Source organism: Mizuhopecten yessoensis, unplaced genomic scaffold (genome assembly GCF_002113885.1).
Source record: "Mizuhopecten yessoensis strain PY_sf001 unplaced genomic scaffold, ASM211388v2 scaffold11105, whole genome shotgun sequence".
NCBI classification, from domain to species: Eukaryota; Metazoa; Mollusca; class Bivalvia; order Pectinida; family Pectinidae; genus Mizuhopecten; species Mizuhopecten yessoensis.
This window is the reverse complement of record NW_018408882.1, coordinates 370,316-384,580: the sequence shown is the minus strand read 5'-3', so window position 1 is coordinate 384,580 and position 14,265 is coordinate 370,316. Positions and strand designations below refer to the sequence as shown.

At 35.1% G+C, this 14,265-nt stretch overlaps 1 protein-coding gene across 1 annotated transcript; it reads left to right on the top strand.

Moving 5' to 3' along the window:
• Positions 1–2,796: 2,796 nt before the first annotated feature.
• On the top strand, positions 2,797–13,627 carry LOC110465897 (probable sodium/potassium-transporting ATPase subunit beta-3). Its single transcript, XM_021522037.1, has 6 exons — positions 2,797–2,973; positions 8,370–8,510; positions 9,003–9,113; positions 9,465–9,661; positions 10,278–10,388; positions 11,014–13,627. Exons 1-6 carry the CDS (start codon positions 2,829–2,831, stop codon positions 11,251–11,253), a joined length of 945 nt encoding a protein of 314 aa, XP_021377712.1. The 5' UTR covers positions 2,797–2,828; the 3' UTR covers positions 11,254–13,627.
• The last annotated feature ends 638 nt before the right edge of the window (positions 13,628–14,265 follow it).

The window sequence follows — 14,265 nt, the reverse complement described above, 5'->3', positions numbered from 1 at the left end:
ATATTCGGACCGAGGCTGACCTCAGGAAAATTGCCAATTTGCGTTATTTCTTTCTTAAACAATGTCAAGTCACATGTAATTTTTAAGATACGTTATGTAATGGACGCGTGAGAGAAGGATATAATATTCTTGATACATTGTTTTTTATTCTCAGGAACTGTGGATTTTTAGCTCTGCTTATAGAACGGTCCAAGTGTGTTCGTTTATCGTGGAATATTTCTGCGCCACACGTACCGTTTCAACCGGGATACGCGAATGTAGCCTAATGTACACGGACGGATACGGATATCCGGAATTATCTAATAATGTCTAATTATTCTGAACAATGTGTATCGTAAGCCGGTCAAAACGCACGTGCAGGGCCCTGTAATGCGTCTTTGCGACGGCCAGTCGGCCAGGCCATTCTGTGTCACTTATTTTATTTTTCAATGATAGAAGTCATGTTTGAGGCAGGCTGCTGCTGCTGCTGTTACTTTGACAGAGGCAGATCTAGATGCCCCTTCTACTTCTTTAGATTACGGAGGCTCCGTCAATTGTGACGTTTATGCCCTCGGGGGGTCCTATTGCAGAGGCGTGAAAAAGGGGTTATTTACAGTGATTTGTTGGGGTGTTTTTTTTTTAATTTTTTGTGCAAGGTATAGATAAAAGATAAAAACTGGGGTATGTTTTAGAGTGTGATGAGGGCTTCAAGGGCTGCATAGGGTAATTGTGCCTTGAAGTCCTCTAGTGTTGTGCTTTGTACTGCTGCTATGGGTAGGAGATTCCATTGTGTTATTGTGTGAGGAAAGAATGAATATTTGTAGGTGTCCTTTCAGGCTTTGTAGCAGATATGTGTTTGAATGCGTGAGGGTGTGGATGTCTGGTTCGATGGTCTACCGATGTGAGTATATGTGTTGGGTTTATGGCTATACTGTTTGGTGTATAATTTTGTGAAAAAGGATAATTCTCGTGTGACAGCGCCGTGTTTGTAGTGTTGGCCATCACTTTGGTTTTCTCCAGGTACTCCGGTTTCCTCCCATATTAAGCCCCCCCCCCCCCCTAAAGTTAAAAGAACTTGTTTCATAATTGATGTAAAATAAATAAAGTTTATATTTATATATCAATAGTCAGAAATATGATAATGATAATCAATTTTGGCTTACGAGAGACTATATATAGTCATTAAAATACGCTTATAGCATTTAGATGTACATAAAGTAAGACCATGATCATTGTATTCAGTATAAAAAGAAGTTTCGTATGATAATTGCCAATCTGATTAAAACCATATCTTTAATTCCACTCCAATACTCTACGTTCGTTTGACTGGAACTTATATATGATCTTCTTTTAAAAAATATTTGCTCTTAACAGGAACAATTTAGTGAATTAAGCTTTTATCATAATCTTATCACAAAATTCTTCATGAACGAGAAATTGACAAGACACGGTGTTTTCTTTTGGTTCTTTATATGTAATGAAGAAATCCTTAACTGTATAACAACCACACGTTTTAGCGGCAGCTGTCTGTGAATTTCTAACTTACAAATATGTCTTTCCACCCGAAGATAATAGGTGAGTTCTCGCTTAATTCAGCTTCCTTCTTTTGAATACAAGTACTAGTATTAAGTCTGAAAATCACGGCACAGATCACGGAAAAAAAATAAAAGCCTCTCTCGAAATTCATTTATATGGGGCTATAGAGGTTTCGGGGCGAACTGATTTTTTCGGGGTTATTTAATAAAGGTCTTTTCGGGCGAAATGGTTGTATTTGGGAGATGTGAATCAAAATTGGGGCCTTACTGTTTTGGAGCGAATCGTCTGATACCCCCTAGACCCCAGTTTTAAATCAATGATTCCCAAAGAAGGACAAACATTCTAAATTCACTTAGGCCAGGCTACAGCTATGTTTAAAGATTTGTGGTATAAACTAGATATTTCAAATATAATTGACTCACTAAACCTCAAAATCTGTATGGATCATAACAAATTATAACTTTGACAGCTCTTTGGTAACATAATGTGTATGTATTTTCTAATGATTCTGTAAAATATGACATTTTACAAAATCCTTCAGTATTCTTACTGAACCTTGTCAACCTAACACAGCATTCCCTCGTTCATGAAGACTAAGAAACCCATTCAGTTTTCCATTTATTTTACGGCAAAACTGTAAAGGTTTGAAAGGAAAAAATGTTCGATATCAAATTACCGTTTTAAGAGACTGAAATAATTGGTATAGTATTTTTTAAATGAAAATAAACGTAAATCTTTTATGATTACCAAAATAAGTTATTCGAGGTGTGTTTTTCATAAACCAGAGACGTATTTTAAAAACCAATATGTCTTGACAAACTATAAAAAATACGAACATATCCTTTTCAGTATTAGAATGTATGAACACACAGAGATATATTTATTTATTTATTATATATCGTATTGTATGTTTTGAATTGGTATAGGTTTCTGCTGTATATATATAAAAAAAGACGATATGTTAAATATTCAATTGAAAATATTAAGAAACAAATAAAAAAAAACATGATTCGGTAAAATCTAGATTGTTATATCTACCAACACTAGCCCGCAAAATTCAATACACATACAAGCAAACATCGGATCTATTTTGTTGTGATCATGTACTTAAATGCTATATTTTGTAATCTTCAATAGGTACAGTAGAAAATTTCATAATTATTTCATTATCATTACCTGTATACTGTAATAGGCTATTGCGAAATTATAACAACTCAAGCGTGGCACTACGTCATGGTTGTCACGTGATCAACTATCAAAAAGGTCGAGTCGATGACGACATCCGGGCAATTTATCGCTTCTCTCTGACCAAGATGGCGTCTTCAGCAAGCACAGGTGTAACGGCGGCTTCTGTCGGCCCCCAAAACCAGACAATTGGACAGAAATTCAGAGATTTTGGCACGTTTATGTACAACAGTGAGGAGCACACGGTGCTTGGAAGAACAGCCAAAAGTTGGGGTAAGTTAAAAGAATAAACGCAATGCATTTCTAACAAACTCTGTTGACTTTTACATTTTGCATGCTGTCTTGGCTGTAGCTGAATTCTTCCCTATTATACCAGTCTTGTTTTGCAAAATATTATGTTAAACATTAACTGTATGTTCATCAATTACCATATTTGATATATTTGTTGGAAAAACGGTATTTTCCCCAATTATAATCGTTCGTATATGATTTGATAGTGGATGACCTCTGCAAGTTCGTCCTAGCCGGGCGGGGTTCCCAAGGGTGAATCGAAATATAGCGTCACTTACTGCTTTAGATAGCACCGAAAGAATAAAAAAAAAACATGTAAAACATGTTCAATGCATTTTAAAATATATTTGTTCAATGTTAAAATGTATATATATTTTTATTTGCAATTTATATATTAATTAAAACAAGCATGAATCTGTAGGTCATTTGGAGAGCGTCACTTTCTTGATAGGTGACTTGTGGCCTCCGGCAAGGCTCGGCTTACCTGTCCTGCCATATAACACTTTGTCAAAGATGTATATTACTGGGATTGTTCGACAGACCTCTTGGCACTTGAATATTTATGCACTTAGAGTCACCTTGAAAGGATAAACTCTCATTGTTTTACTGTGGACGCACTTACTCCACGTGATAGCTGTAACTGAGAATAAATTTATGCATCTACATGGTGAAGGATGTCTGCACATTGGCTTTTGTGTTATGTTACTGTTGAAGGATAACTTTTGATTGTTTAATAATTATATAACTATGATATGGAGAGGAAAGGAATTTTGACGTAATAATTTTTTACCATTTTTACTTTTAACATAGCAAAAATTGATGAATCAAGTTTGCTGATTAAACAGATGAAATTGTATAAAGATGCACATTTGATTTGCATACTGTAACAAACTTAAAAGGGAGGCATACAGCCTCTGCCCCTGCATCAAATTTTCAACACAGAAATTCTTCAAATCTAAGTTGAATGGGTTCTATTCCCAAAACTCTGGAATATTCTGTTTGCTTTTAAAATCAGAAATTTCATGGAATGAAAAAAAGGCTTATATTTTTTTCATATATTTAGCAGTTGATTGCATTGTGGTCTTGATTCAAAGAAATTAGGTACAAACATTAAAAAATAAAATGGGATGTATAATTATACAATTGGTCATCCGTAGCCAAGGGAATCTTTTGTAGTGCTAAACTCCTAGGCAGTTATTGCACAATTGTGATAAATGTCAAGCCAGTCCAGGTCCTCTGGTGGAAACTTTTTGTAACATTACGTAATAGTCTGTGTTGTCAGTTTTCTGTATTGTTATTGCCTGTTCCCTGGGGCTGTGAGCAATCCTGTTATGTTTAGTCAAGTCTTACAAATACCAACACAAAGTCAACAGTAGGGACATTTGTGTAGACTAGAGTGTTGTTGGATTACTTAATAAATCCTAGAATAAGTTCACCATTAGCCCTTTCACCCCTATGTAACTTGAGTAGACTATACCATGCATTGACAAGGATGAGTCCATTATGGTCTACAGTGGTGAAAGGGTTAAAGTATTTTATTTCATTCATGTCCATGACATGGGTTTGTGGAATACCCTGGTACTGTGCTTAAAGAAAAAAACATCTGTTTTGAATACTGAAAAAATGTATGAATTATGTTATCTTAAAAAGCAAGAGTCTTATCATGGGCTTCAGGTGTTGCATATTTAATAAATCAAAATAAATGAAAAAGAACATACTATATTTTATGCGAGTTCTTTTTAATCTTTTTTACCATTCTATGTGGTACACATGTGTAGTTGTAATAGACACTTTCTTGGTAAACAGATTTTACACCTGATAGTTTTAAGGTTCCCTATTTCAGAAGGGGGATGGGCTAATTATTGCAATTTTCCAAGCCAGATATTATAATTGACACAAAAACGTTACTTTATCCCACTAAAAAGAATTCAGAATTTATTTCAAGAAAACTTCAACATAACAATAAAAAGAGATAAGTAGACATTGATATAAATTCAGACTACTACTTGAGTAATGAGGTCATAGACCTCGCATGACAGCAACAGACAATCCTTACATTTTCCTGCAACCATAAAACATCCAATGAGGGTAGCTGTAACAGACTAGACACAACAAATTACAAAAGTATCATCGACAAACCGTGCACAAATTATCATTGATGGTGATTTTAACACTCTTCAATGGGGCCATTGGGGAAAATTTAAAACCACATGCATGGCAAGTCAGACCATGATTGTGTATTGTAGAATTCAATTTATGTCTACAGAATTGTACCTTGCAATACAAACTTCATACTTTGGAAAAAGGTCAGAAACCCAACATACCACAATCATCTCGGTTGTGAATCAGCTGTACTATGTGGGGCCTTTCCAAATCTGTACTAAACAATCTGGTCAAGGACAATATACCTCATCAGGTCATCACCAAACACATCCCAAAAATTCTGAGGTAACTCAACACATAAGGAAAATAGCAGCCTTTATACAGAATTAAAAACTGCAAAAATAATATAGCCTTACATAATAAATTGGAAAAAGGGCTTCTCCTATAAAATAACATGAACAATTATCAGTATACTATAAAGAACAAAACCAGATGTCTAAGGTTTGCAACCTTCACCACCACCCCCTCCCCCATGTGTGTACAGTATATAATTAGTCTCTTGTAAAGAGTTGTCCATTGTGAAGGGAATTGTAATCAATGTAATGTAATTGTTGCTTTGTGTGTTAATGTTGTTGTTTTATAAAAAAAAAATGTTGTTTAAAATAAACCAATTTTTTAAAAGATCACAAGTAATCTAACCCTGGCCTCATTGGTGAATGGAAGAGCATTATTTACTGCAAATCCAGGCCACCCCCATATAATATGTAATATTTGGATATAGATATATATTGTTTCTGAAAATCGATTAATAGATCCTTGTTTTCCATGATCGATTATAGTTTGACTTATTTAAGTATCATCAACAAATAAACTTGGAGAGTTACTGTTATAAACTTGACCTAACGTTCCACACAACGACGACGCTGATCGGCTAGCTGGTCCACCCGACAACCAACAGAACTTGCATTTCAATAGAAATCAGTGATTTTTCAGCCTATATACATGGGGTCGGTTACCGATCCCATTCTCAGTGAGATTTTATAAAAAATAATTCCCATTTGCCAGGGGTCGACACTTACTAGTCTGGGACCAGTAGATTTCTGCAAGGACTAGTGAATCACCTTACCTAACTGGTCCTTTGGACCTGTGAAAAATATGATTATAAAATAAGAATACTCCTTGTCCAAAATTTCCTAAAACTTCACCATTTTTAGGTCACCTGAGCCAGGTGACCTATTCCAATCGCTTGTCGTAAACTTTTACATTATCAACTTCTTCTCAAGAACCAGTGGATGGAATTTTTTCAAACTTAGTCAGAATCATCCTTGGTAGATGAGGCTACCAAATTGTAAAATTGGGATTCCTACCCCAACCCTAGGGGCCAGGGCGTGGCCCAAAAGGGAAAATTAACCAATATTTCAAAAATCTTCTTCTCCAGACTCAGAGGTATTACAGTTATTTTCTCTGCATGGATGGAAAGATCATCAGGGGCTTTATTTAAATTGTAAATTTCAGGACCCCAAAACTATCCGTTCTCCCTTGGGGAGGGGGTAAAGTTTACTATGGTTTATATAGGGAAACAACACTTTTGGGTATATTTTGACAATTTTCTGTTGGAAATTATTTTTATTTGGTCAGAATCATCCTTGGAGGAGGAAGATGGTTTTAAATTGTAAAATTGGGATTCCTACCCCAACCCTAAGGGCCAGGGCGGGGCCCAAAAGGGAAAATTAACCAATATTTCAAAAATCTTCTTCTCCAGACTCAGAGGTATTACAGTCATTTTCTCTGCATGGATGGAAAGATCATCAGGGGCTTTATTTAAATTGTAAATTTCAGGACCCCCAAACTATCCGTTCTCCCTTGGGGAGGGGGTAAAGTTTACTATAGTTTATATAGGGAAACAATACTTTTGGTTATATTTTGACAATTTTCTGTTGGAAATTATTCTTACTTCGTGAGAATTCTCCCTGAAGGAAGATGGTTTTAAATTGTAAAATTGGGATTCCTACCCCAACCCTAGGGGCCAGGGCGGGGCCCCAAAGGGAAATTTAAACAATTTTTCAAAAATCTTTTTCCCCAGACTCAGAGTCCTATACTTGTCATTTTCTCTGCATGGATGGAAAGATCACCAGGGGCTTTATTTAAATTGCTAATTTCAGGACCCCCGAGCTATCTTTTCCCTTGGAGAGGGGGTAAAGTTTACTATAGTTTATATAGGTAAACAACACTTTTGGGTATATTTTGACAATTTTCTGTTGGAAATTATTTACTTGGTCAGAATAATCTTTGGTGGATGACGGTATCAAATTGTAAACTTGGAATTCCTGCCCCATCCCCAGGGGTTAGAGCGGGGCCCCAAAGGGAACATTTACAAATATTTTCAAATTCTTATCCTTTGATGACATGACAAGTATTGTATTTCACTTAGTTTACATGCTGATTTCCACATCACATCTAAACAATAAAATAAAGCTACCAGTACCTATGATATAACTCAGGTGACCGGTAAGGCCCTTGGGCCTCTTGTTTATCATGTTATCTTAAGTCCCAGGGACTATCCCCTACTTGATGTTTCGTGCTGTAGATGGCGATGTTTACTTAGTTATCAGGCAATCTTTGACAAAGGACTAGTAAATAATCTATTCAACTAGTCCTGTGGACGACCAATCCACAGTTAGTGTCTAACCCTGTTTGCCCCGCTGAAATTCCAAACAGATGGCCGATTTTAATTCCCAAATTTCGTAAAGCAAATATAAAATTATATTACTGGATTTAATTTCAATTTGATTGATCATTAGTCGACAATCAGTCACTTGATTGGAAGTGATGATCGAGTATGATTTTACAAGTAATTCCAAACACTTATATATATCACTGAAACTTCACTGTTGCTCATATCTGGTATTGGTTACCTATATTTTACAACTAGGAAAAATGGCCTTGGCTTTTAATAGAATATTAAACAGAATAAAACCAAACCTACAGCGTTATAAGATAATGCATTTCTATTGATATTTACTTATAATATACCATGAATAGGCTAGCTCTGATGTTCTGGAGTCTTTTTTTGTCTTGCTGCCACAAAGTAGCAGAAGCAAGCCGTATGTGTTGCTTTTTCGGCGATGACGGCAGCGTCAACATAAAGTTTTTGGGTTTTAGTTAGTTTCACTGAAACCAAAGTTGACATGGGTATTGATGGTCTCATATGTGAGACATATCTGTCTGAATGGCTTGTTTATTGATCTTAATATTTTTTCCTCTCACTTTTGTAGGTCAGATCACCCTTTTCTACGCCATCTACTATGCATGTCTGTCTGGGTTCTTTATTGCCTTGATCGCTGTGTTCTATCAGACCCTGGACTGGAACTTCCCCAAGCTATCCGGTCCCGATAGCTTGTTGAGACAGAACCCAGGTATTTCAAATTTCTACTTTTCATTTTACTACAATGAGTTTAGAAAATATTGTGAATATAGACTGGAGTATTTTTAAGAAATGTATTGAAGTATAGAAAGTTGCATAAAAGTGCTGGTTTGATATGATTTTTCAAAGTTTAAAGGTCCATCAGCAGAACAAAGGCAAAAAATGTATAGGCTTTCAATTTGTTAAGAAATGTATAAACATTTAGTTTAGAAAATTGCATAACAATGCTCTGGTAACCTCAGTTTGTATCAAACAGTACATGAGACAACATTAACCCATGACAGTATATTTTTTGTTCCAATAAATGAATTTGTCTCTTTGTTTTAAATGACAGTTCTATTTAACATAAAAGTTTTGACTCTGAAAAAGTCAGGAAAAAATCTTCTTGGCTTCTGAAATTGTTAAATGTTAGTGATTTTTTTTGTCACTGAAAGGAAAAGTGGTGGAAAAGTAAATTAGATTTTCTTGTCCTTTTTGTTTGCAGGTATGGGATTCCGTCCAATTCCTGATGTAACAACGACACTTGTACGATTTGTGAAAGGTGACCCGACCTCTTACAGTCCGTATACTGACCACATGGAGGCCTACCTCTCCTGTACGTATGCAAAGTTTCTGATGTCTTACCGTCACATTAGAGGGGTATGAACATATATGAGAGCTGTTCTTCTCGTATCGTCTTGTTTTCATTGTTGATCATAATTTAAATTAAAAAAAATAATCATGTTTTAATTGTGTTAAATGTTTTATATAGATATGCCCCAACTTCTGTTTTCAGGAAGGACAAAGAAACATAACTTGATAATTTGTGTTTACATTCAAACATGAAAATCTTCAATGTGTTAAAATATTTTGACAAGTTTTCTTATGGTCTTTAAAAAATTAAAAGAAAGATTGATTTATCATTAATGATCAGAATATGACTAAATTATCTGGGTTTATTTCACAGACTATGAGAATGAGAACCAAGTGACTGACACCGGAGTGATTGTGGATTGTGATGCCATCAATGGCCGTCGTCCCGAGTCGGAGTGGGACAAGGCCTGCCGATTTGATCTCACCCAAAATCTCGGAGCTGACTGTGTCAAGCAACAAGCCTTTGGGTTTGATGACGGATTGCCTTGTATTCTTGTCAAACTCAATAGGGTATGTATTGACCAAGAAAAGGAATTTAAGAATTGTTACTTTTGGGTTTAAGTTCCTCGCTAAGTTGCCAAGGGGATAATGCCAAACAGAAGGACCAGAAGTAAGAGAAAAATGTTTCTCAATAACGGGAGATCAACGCCAGATAACATAAGTCTAAAGATGCAATGTGTGGATCAGAAATTTCTGACAGTTTATTTGGAAGATTTCAACACTTTCATGAAATAAGACTTAAGGTTACAAATTGGAATAAGAATATATGCTCAAAAATGACCGAGGGGCAGGATATCGGGTGTTACAAAGTACAAACACTTCCAAACAAAACTTTTAGATGAATTTACCAACATTTTTTAAAACGATACTTAGATTAGAATTCATACTTGAGAAAGGATTTTTAAAAACTTTCCCCATGCTGGTAATGAGGGTTGGGGACATAAGAGTGCTATTGGATATACTATTTGACTGTTAAAGCTTGTGGACCTCTTAAATTAAAAAAAGAAATTAAGTAACAAAACAAAGTATTGATTGTAAAGTTGACCCTTTTACAGTTAGCTTGTGTTTCACCTTACAACAAATTAATGGTGTACAATTTTTGTGAGTTTTTCTGATTTATTTTCAGATCTTTGACTGGATGCCCCAGATGTATGTGAACGGAAGTGGTAGCGGTATTCCATCAGAAATTGCTGACATGTACCAGAACTACTATGTCACAGTCAAGTGTACAGGAGAGGTTTGTTATTTATCCAAATCACTATTTATGCTGTTGATAAGCCTTTACTATAGATATAAAATTAATGCAGAAGGATAACCACAACCTGAATTTGGAAGTTGAAAATTTCACCAGCTAGTCTGTTGATGAGGCCTTAGTAGTTGCCCTAACACCAGAATTAAATCATATGGAATAACTGCCAATTATAGTTGCATTTAATGATGGCCTAGTTTCAATAACTCGTTAGTGATGAAATAAAGATGAGATTTTATACATTGCTGGAATTTACTGGTCAAAGGGCATGCATGAAAATTTGAGAAATAGCATGGAGGCAGATTTTGAAAAAAAAACCGCTACAATCTCCATCTATAGTCACATTGTCAATACTGATAAAGTTTATCGGCCTTGTTGCAAAATTTACTAGTACCAGAAGTTGGGTTAAAGAAATGATACACCCCTGCTTCCTGTGGTTGTTAATATGTTAAATATTTGGGTACATTGAATGAAAATATGTGCAAGATTTCGTGAGAAATTTCATTAAAATACATCTATTTCACATTTTAATATGGAGATGTATATAAATAGTATAGAAAAAGGTGATGGAGATATTTAATGTTAAACCATTTGGCCCATTTTGTGTCTGCAGAATCCAGCTGACCAGGATAACATTGGACCCATCACTTACTACCCGGCTGGTGGTTTCCACTACAAGTACTTCCCATTCCGCAACCAGCAGGGCTACCGGTCTCCCCTAGTCTTTGTCAGGTTTGAGCGCCCAACCCCCGGAGTTCTCATCATGGTGGAGTGCAGAGCCTATGCTGCCAACATTCAGTATGACCGTCTGGAACATGCCGGCAGTGTGCATTTTGAGCTGATGGTTGATTAACCTTGCATATTTAGCTAGTTCTTTTATGAAAATTACGTTTTTTGGGGGATGGAATTATAGGAGAAAAACATTTTGTTAAATATCTTTCTGAGGGAGGGGAAAGGCTCAGCTATTTGAAATTATATTTAGATAAATGAAACCAAATTTCTGTTGGGGGAAAAAAATGTGAATAGCAAATCAAAAATGTTTTAAAAAAATGTAGCAAATACATAAACCTGTACAGATTTGCTTTTTGTCAGAATCTTTCTTTTGTTTTATATGTCAAGTTTATGTCTGCTATGACCCAAAGAAATAAATAAATTCCATGGAATCGGGTATCTTCTACAAAAAGGCATCTAACAAAGTAAGCAGTAGGTTAGTGACCAGGTGCCTGGATATTCTGACACTTAGGATCAAGATCTGAAGTTTGGTTAGCCTTTTCTTGCAAATTTTGAGCAAGATGGTTTGAAGAAAGTGTATTTGATTTTTTAACTGATTATTTTTTCTGGTTGTCGAAGCATTTTGTCATTTATTTCTCAGCTTTCCAAAGATTTTTTTTTTACTTTTCCATACTTTTCCTCATTTTTTCTGTATCTAGCATTTCATATGTAGTTGTTTGTAAATGAAACAAAAGAAAAGGAGATGGTGGATTTAACCTTGATTGATGTTCTTGATAAACAAACAGGAAAAAAACCCACAAAAAAATGTAACCAGCCATTGAGTAATACTCAGGGGTGACTTTGGAAAAACATGTCATTTCATCAGGATGGAATGGAAGGTGCAATATGTGATACAATACTATAACGCTTCAGAAATATTTAATGGGGGGTTTCATAATCAGATATGTAAGATCTATTGCGAATTAAGCTCAAAACAGACTACTCCATTTAAGCAAATCAGAATTTGTTCACAGACGCCGTTTTGTTACAAAGATCACTTATGCAATTTCAAGTGGGAAGTCACTTTGTTTTGTTTTGTACATTCCTTTTAAAAAACCTGTTTTTTAACAGTTATATCTATCCAGATTTGTGTACAGAACTAGTGATGTAGTATGTTGATGTTGCCATTGTGAAAATGATGTGTCCAGATGTTTTTGTATACGATGAAAAGACGTTTTTAAATCTTAAATATTGTTGTTATAGATACAATGTATTGTTGCTTTGTGTGTAGTGTACATGAAATTTTATTACAAAATGTTTTTACCAATACACAAGGAGGCTATATCCTGTTCCGAAGTTGTTGATTTCCAAGGACCATCTTCATTTGCTTTGGAACCCTCTAGACGCAACTTTTATTTTTGAAACTTTGACGGTTTTTAAACTGTATGATGTTCATTTGTTATTTCCTGAGAGAGATAAGTGCCATCTATATTAAAATGACCAAACGATTTGTAATACCTACAAAATAATTAACGAAACACTGTAGGCATAAAAACCATTGTTCATTACTGTGCAGCTTTCGCTTATATATAGTGATACTACAAGCATGATTGTGATGCAGAAGAGGAATCATGAGTGATGAATATGAAATGTTGTTTTTAAACGTAATAATTCAACGGTGACCTTCTTTTTGTAAATACGTGAATGCATGACAGTATGTGAATGCATTAATATTAGAATGTAGGTTACTTATTCGACTTTTTCTCAACCATTCTACTTGTACCAAATGCTTTTAATGTAAATTCAGCATAATTATTATACATAGCAATACTGCACGGATGTAAGCGGGTAAAACTGGAACCAAAACAAAATTCCTTGTCATCTCGCCCTGTGGCAAACGTTCACTTTCTCTACTGATGAACTTCGCGTTTGAGTGTAACTATTATTTACTTCTGGAAGCGCTGTGCGATGAAAGAACGGTTTTGTGTTGCTTCCAGTTTCTTAGAAGAAGAAAAGTTTCTCACTGTTAGGAATGTTTTGAATATGAGTGAATTGTGAGCATGTGGACTTTCAGTGACTGCTATGCCACAGGCTTCAGGTAAATTGTAAAAACATCAGTGGGAAAGTTTTTTATTGACATCTCTTACACCCAAACCCATTTCCATTGTTTATACATATCATTTATCATTACGTCACTAAATCTAATATACTACACAGGTGAATGCTCTGAAACCTAAGTTCCTATGTATTCATGGAAATGGTTGTGGAAACAAATCGTGTATTCTAACAAATTAAACACATTTTGAATTCTTACTCTTGTTAAAATAAAAATGAAATGATTTTAAAGTTGGAAACTGGATGTAATAAAAAAATTGTTGAAAACATTTGTAATTAAAATTTTGGTCCTGTTTCCTGACACCAGTTTTCAACCCTGTTGACTTGCTGGCATTTCTACTTTTAATCAAGATGTAGCACTGAAGAAGTTCATAGAAATAAACTTTATTTGGTACATGAAATTTCGTTTGTTTTGATTTTTTAAAGGATCCCTTACCACTGCCAATAAATGTAACAAAGTATTAGAAACTAATATGACTGAAACCTTAATAAATCATTTCTGAAATGAAACCCAAACCTTGGGGGACTTTAATGGATAATAATAAAGATGAAATAAACAAGACATTATCAACAAGAGTGTACTAAGTGTTGGACTGGGATTCAAACCTTCAAAACTTCAGATTTTTGGATGCTGTGTACAGCATTCATAGCGGTCCTCGCCAAGCCTGTGTTGACTATTTCACGGTATGATTAATGCTATAAAATGATGAAATACATATAAAAACGATCAATAAATGTAAGATTTTTTTTGATTTTTTTTATGAAAATCCGAGTTTTTTCAGTGAGCATCGTGAACTATATCAATCTCCGATTACTATTCTTTTTTGACCGAATAATTTCGTCACAAAAAAAACTAACAACACTTGATCCTCCTTCCGCGAAAGATAAGATCTCTAACAGTGGCGTTTTTAATCGGTGAAAGTTCCGAACTATATTTGGTTCAAATTACTACTACTCCCGTTTCCAATACTCTAAAGTGTGTGTAAGAGTTTTCTCCCCTTGTCCATCATTGCGTAGTTTCATGCTCGCGACTTGTTGA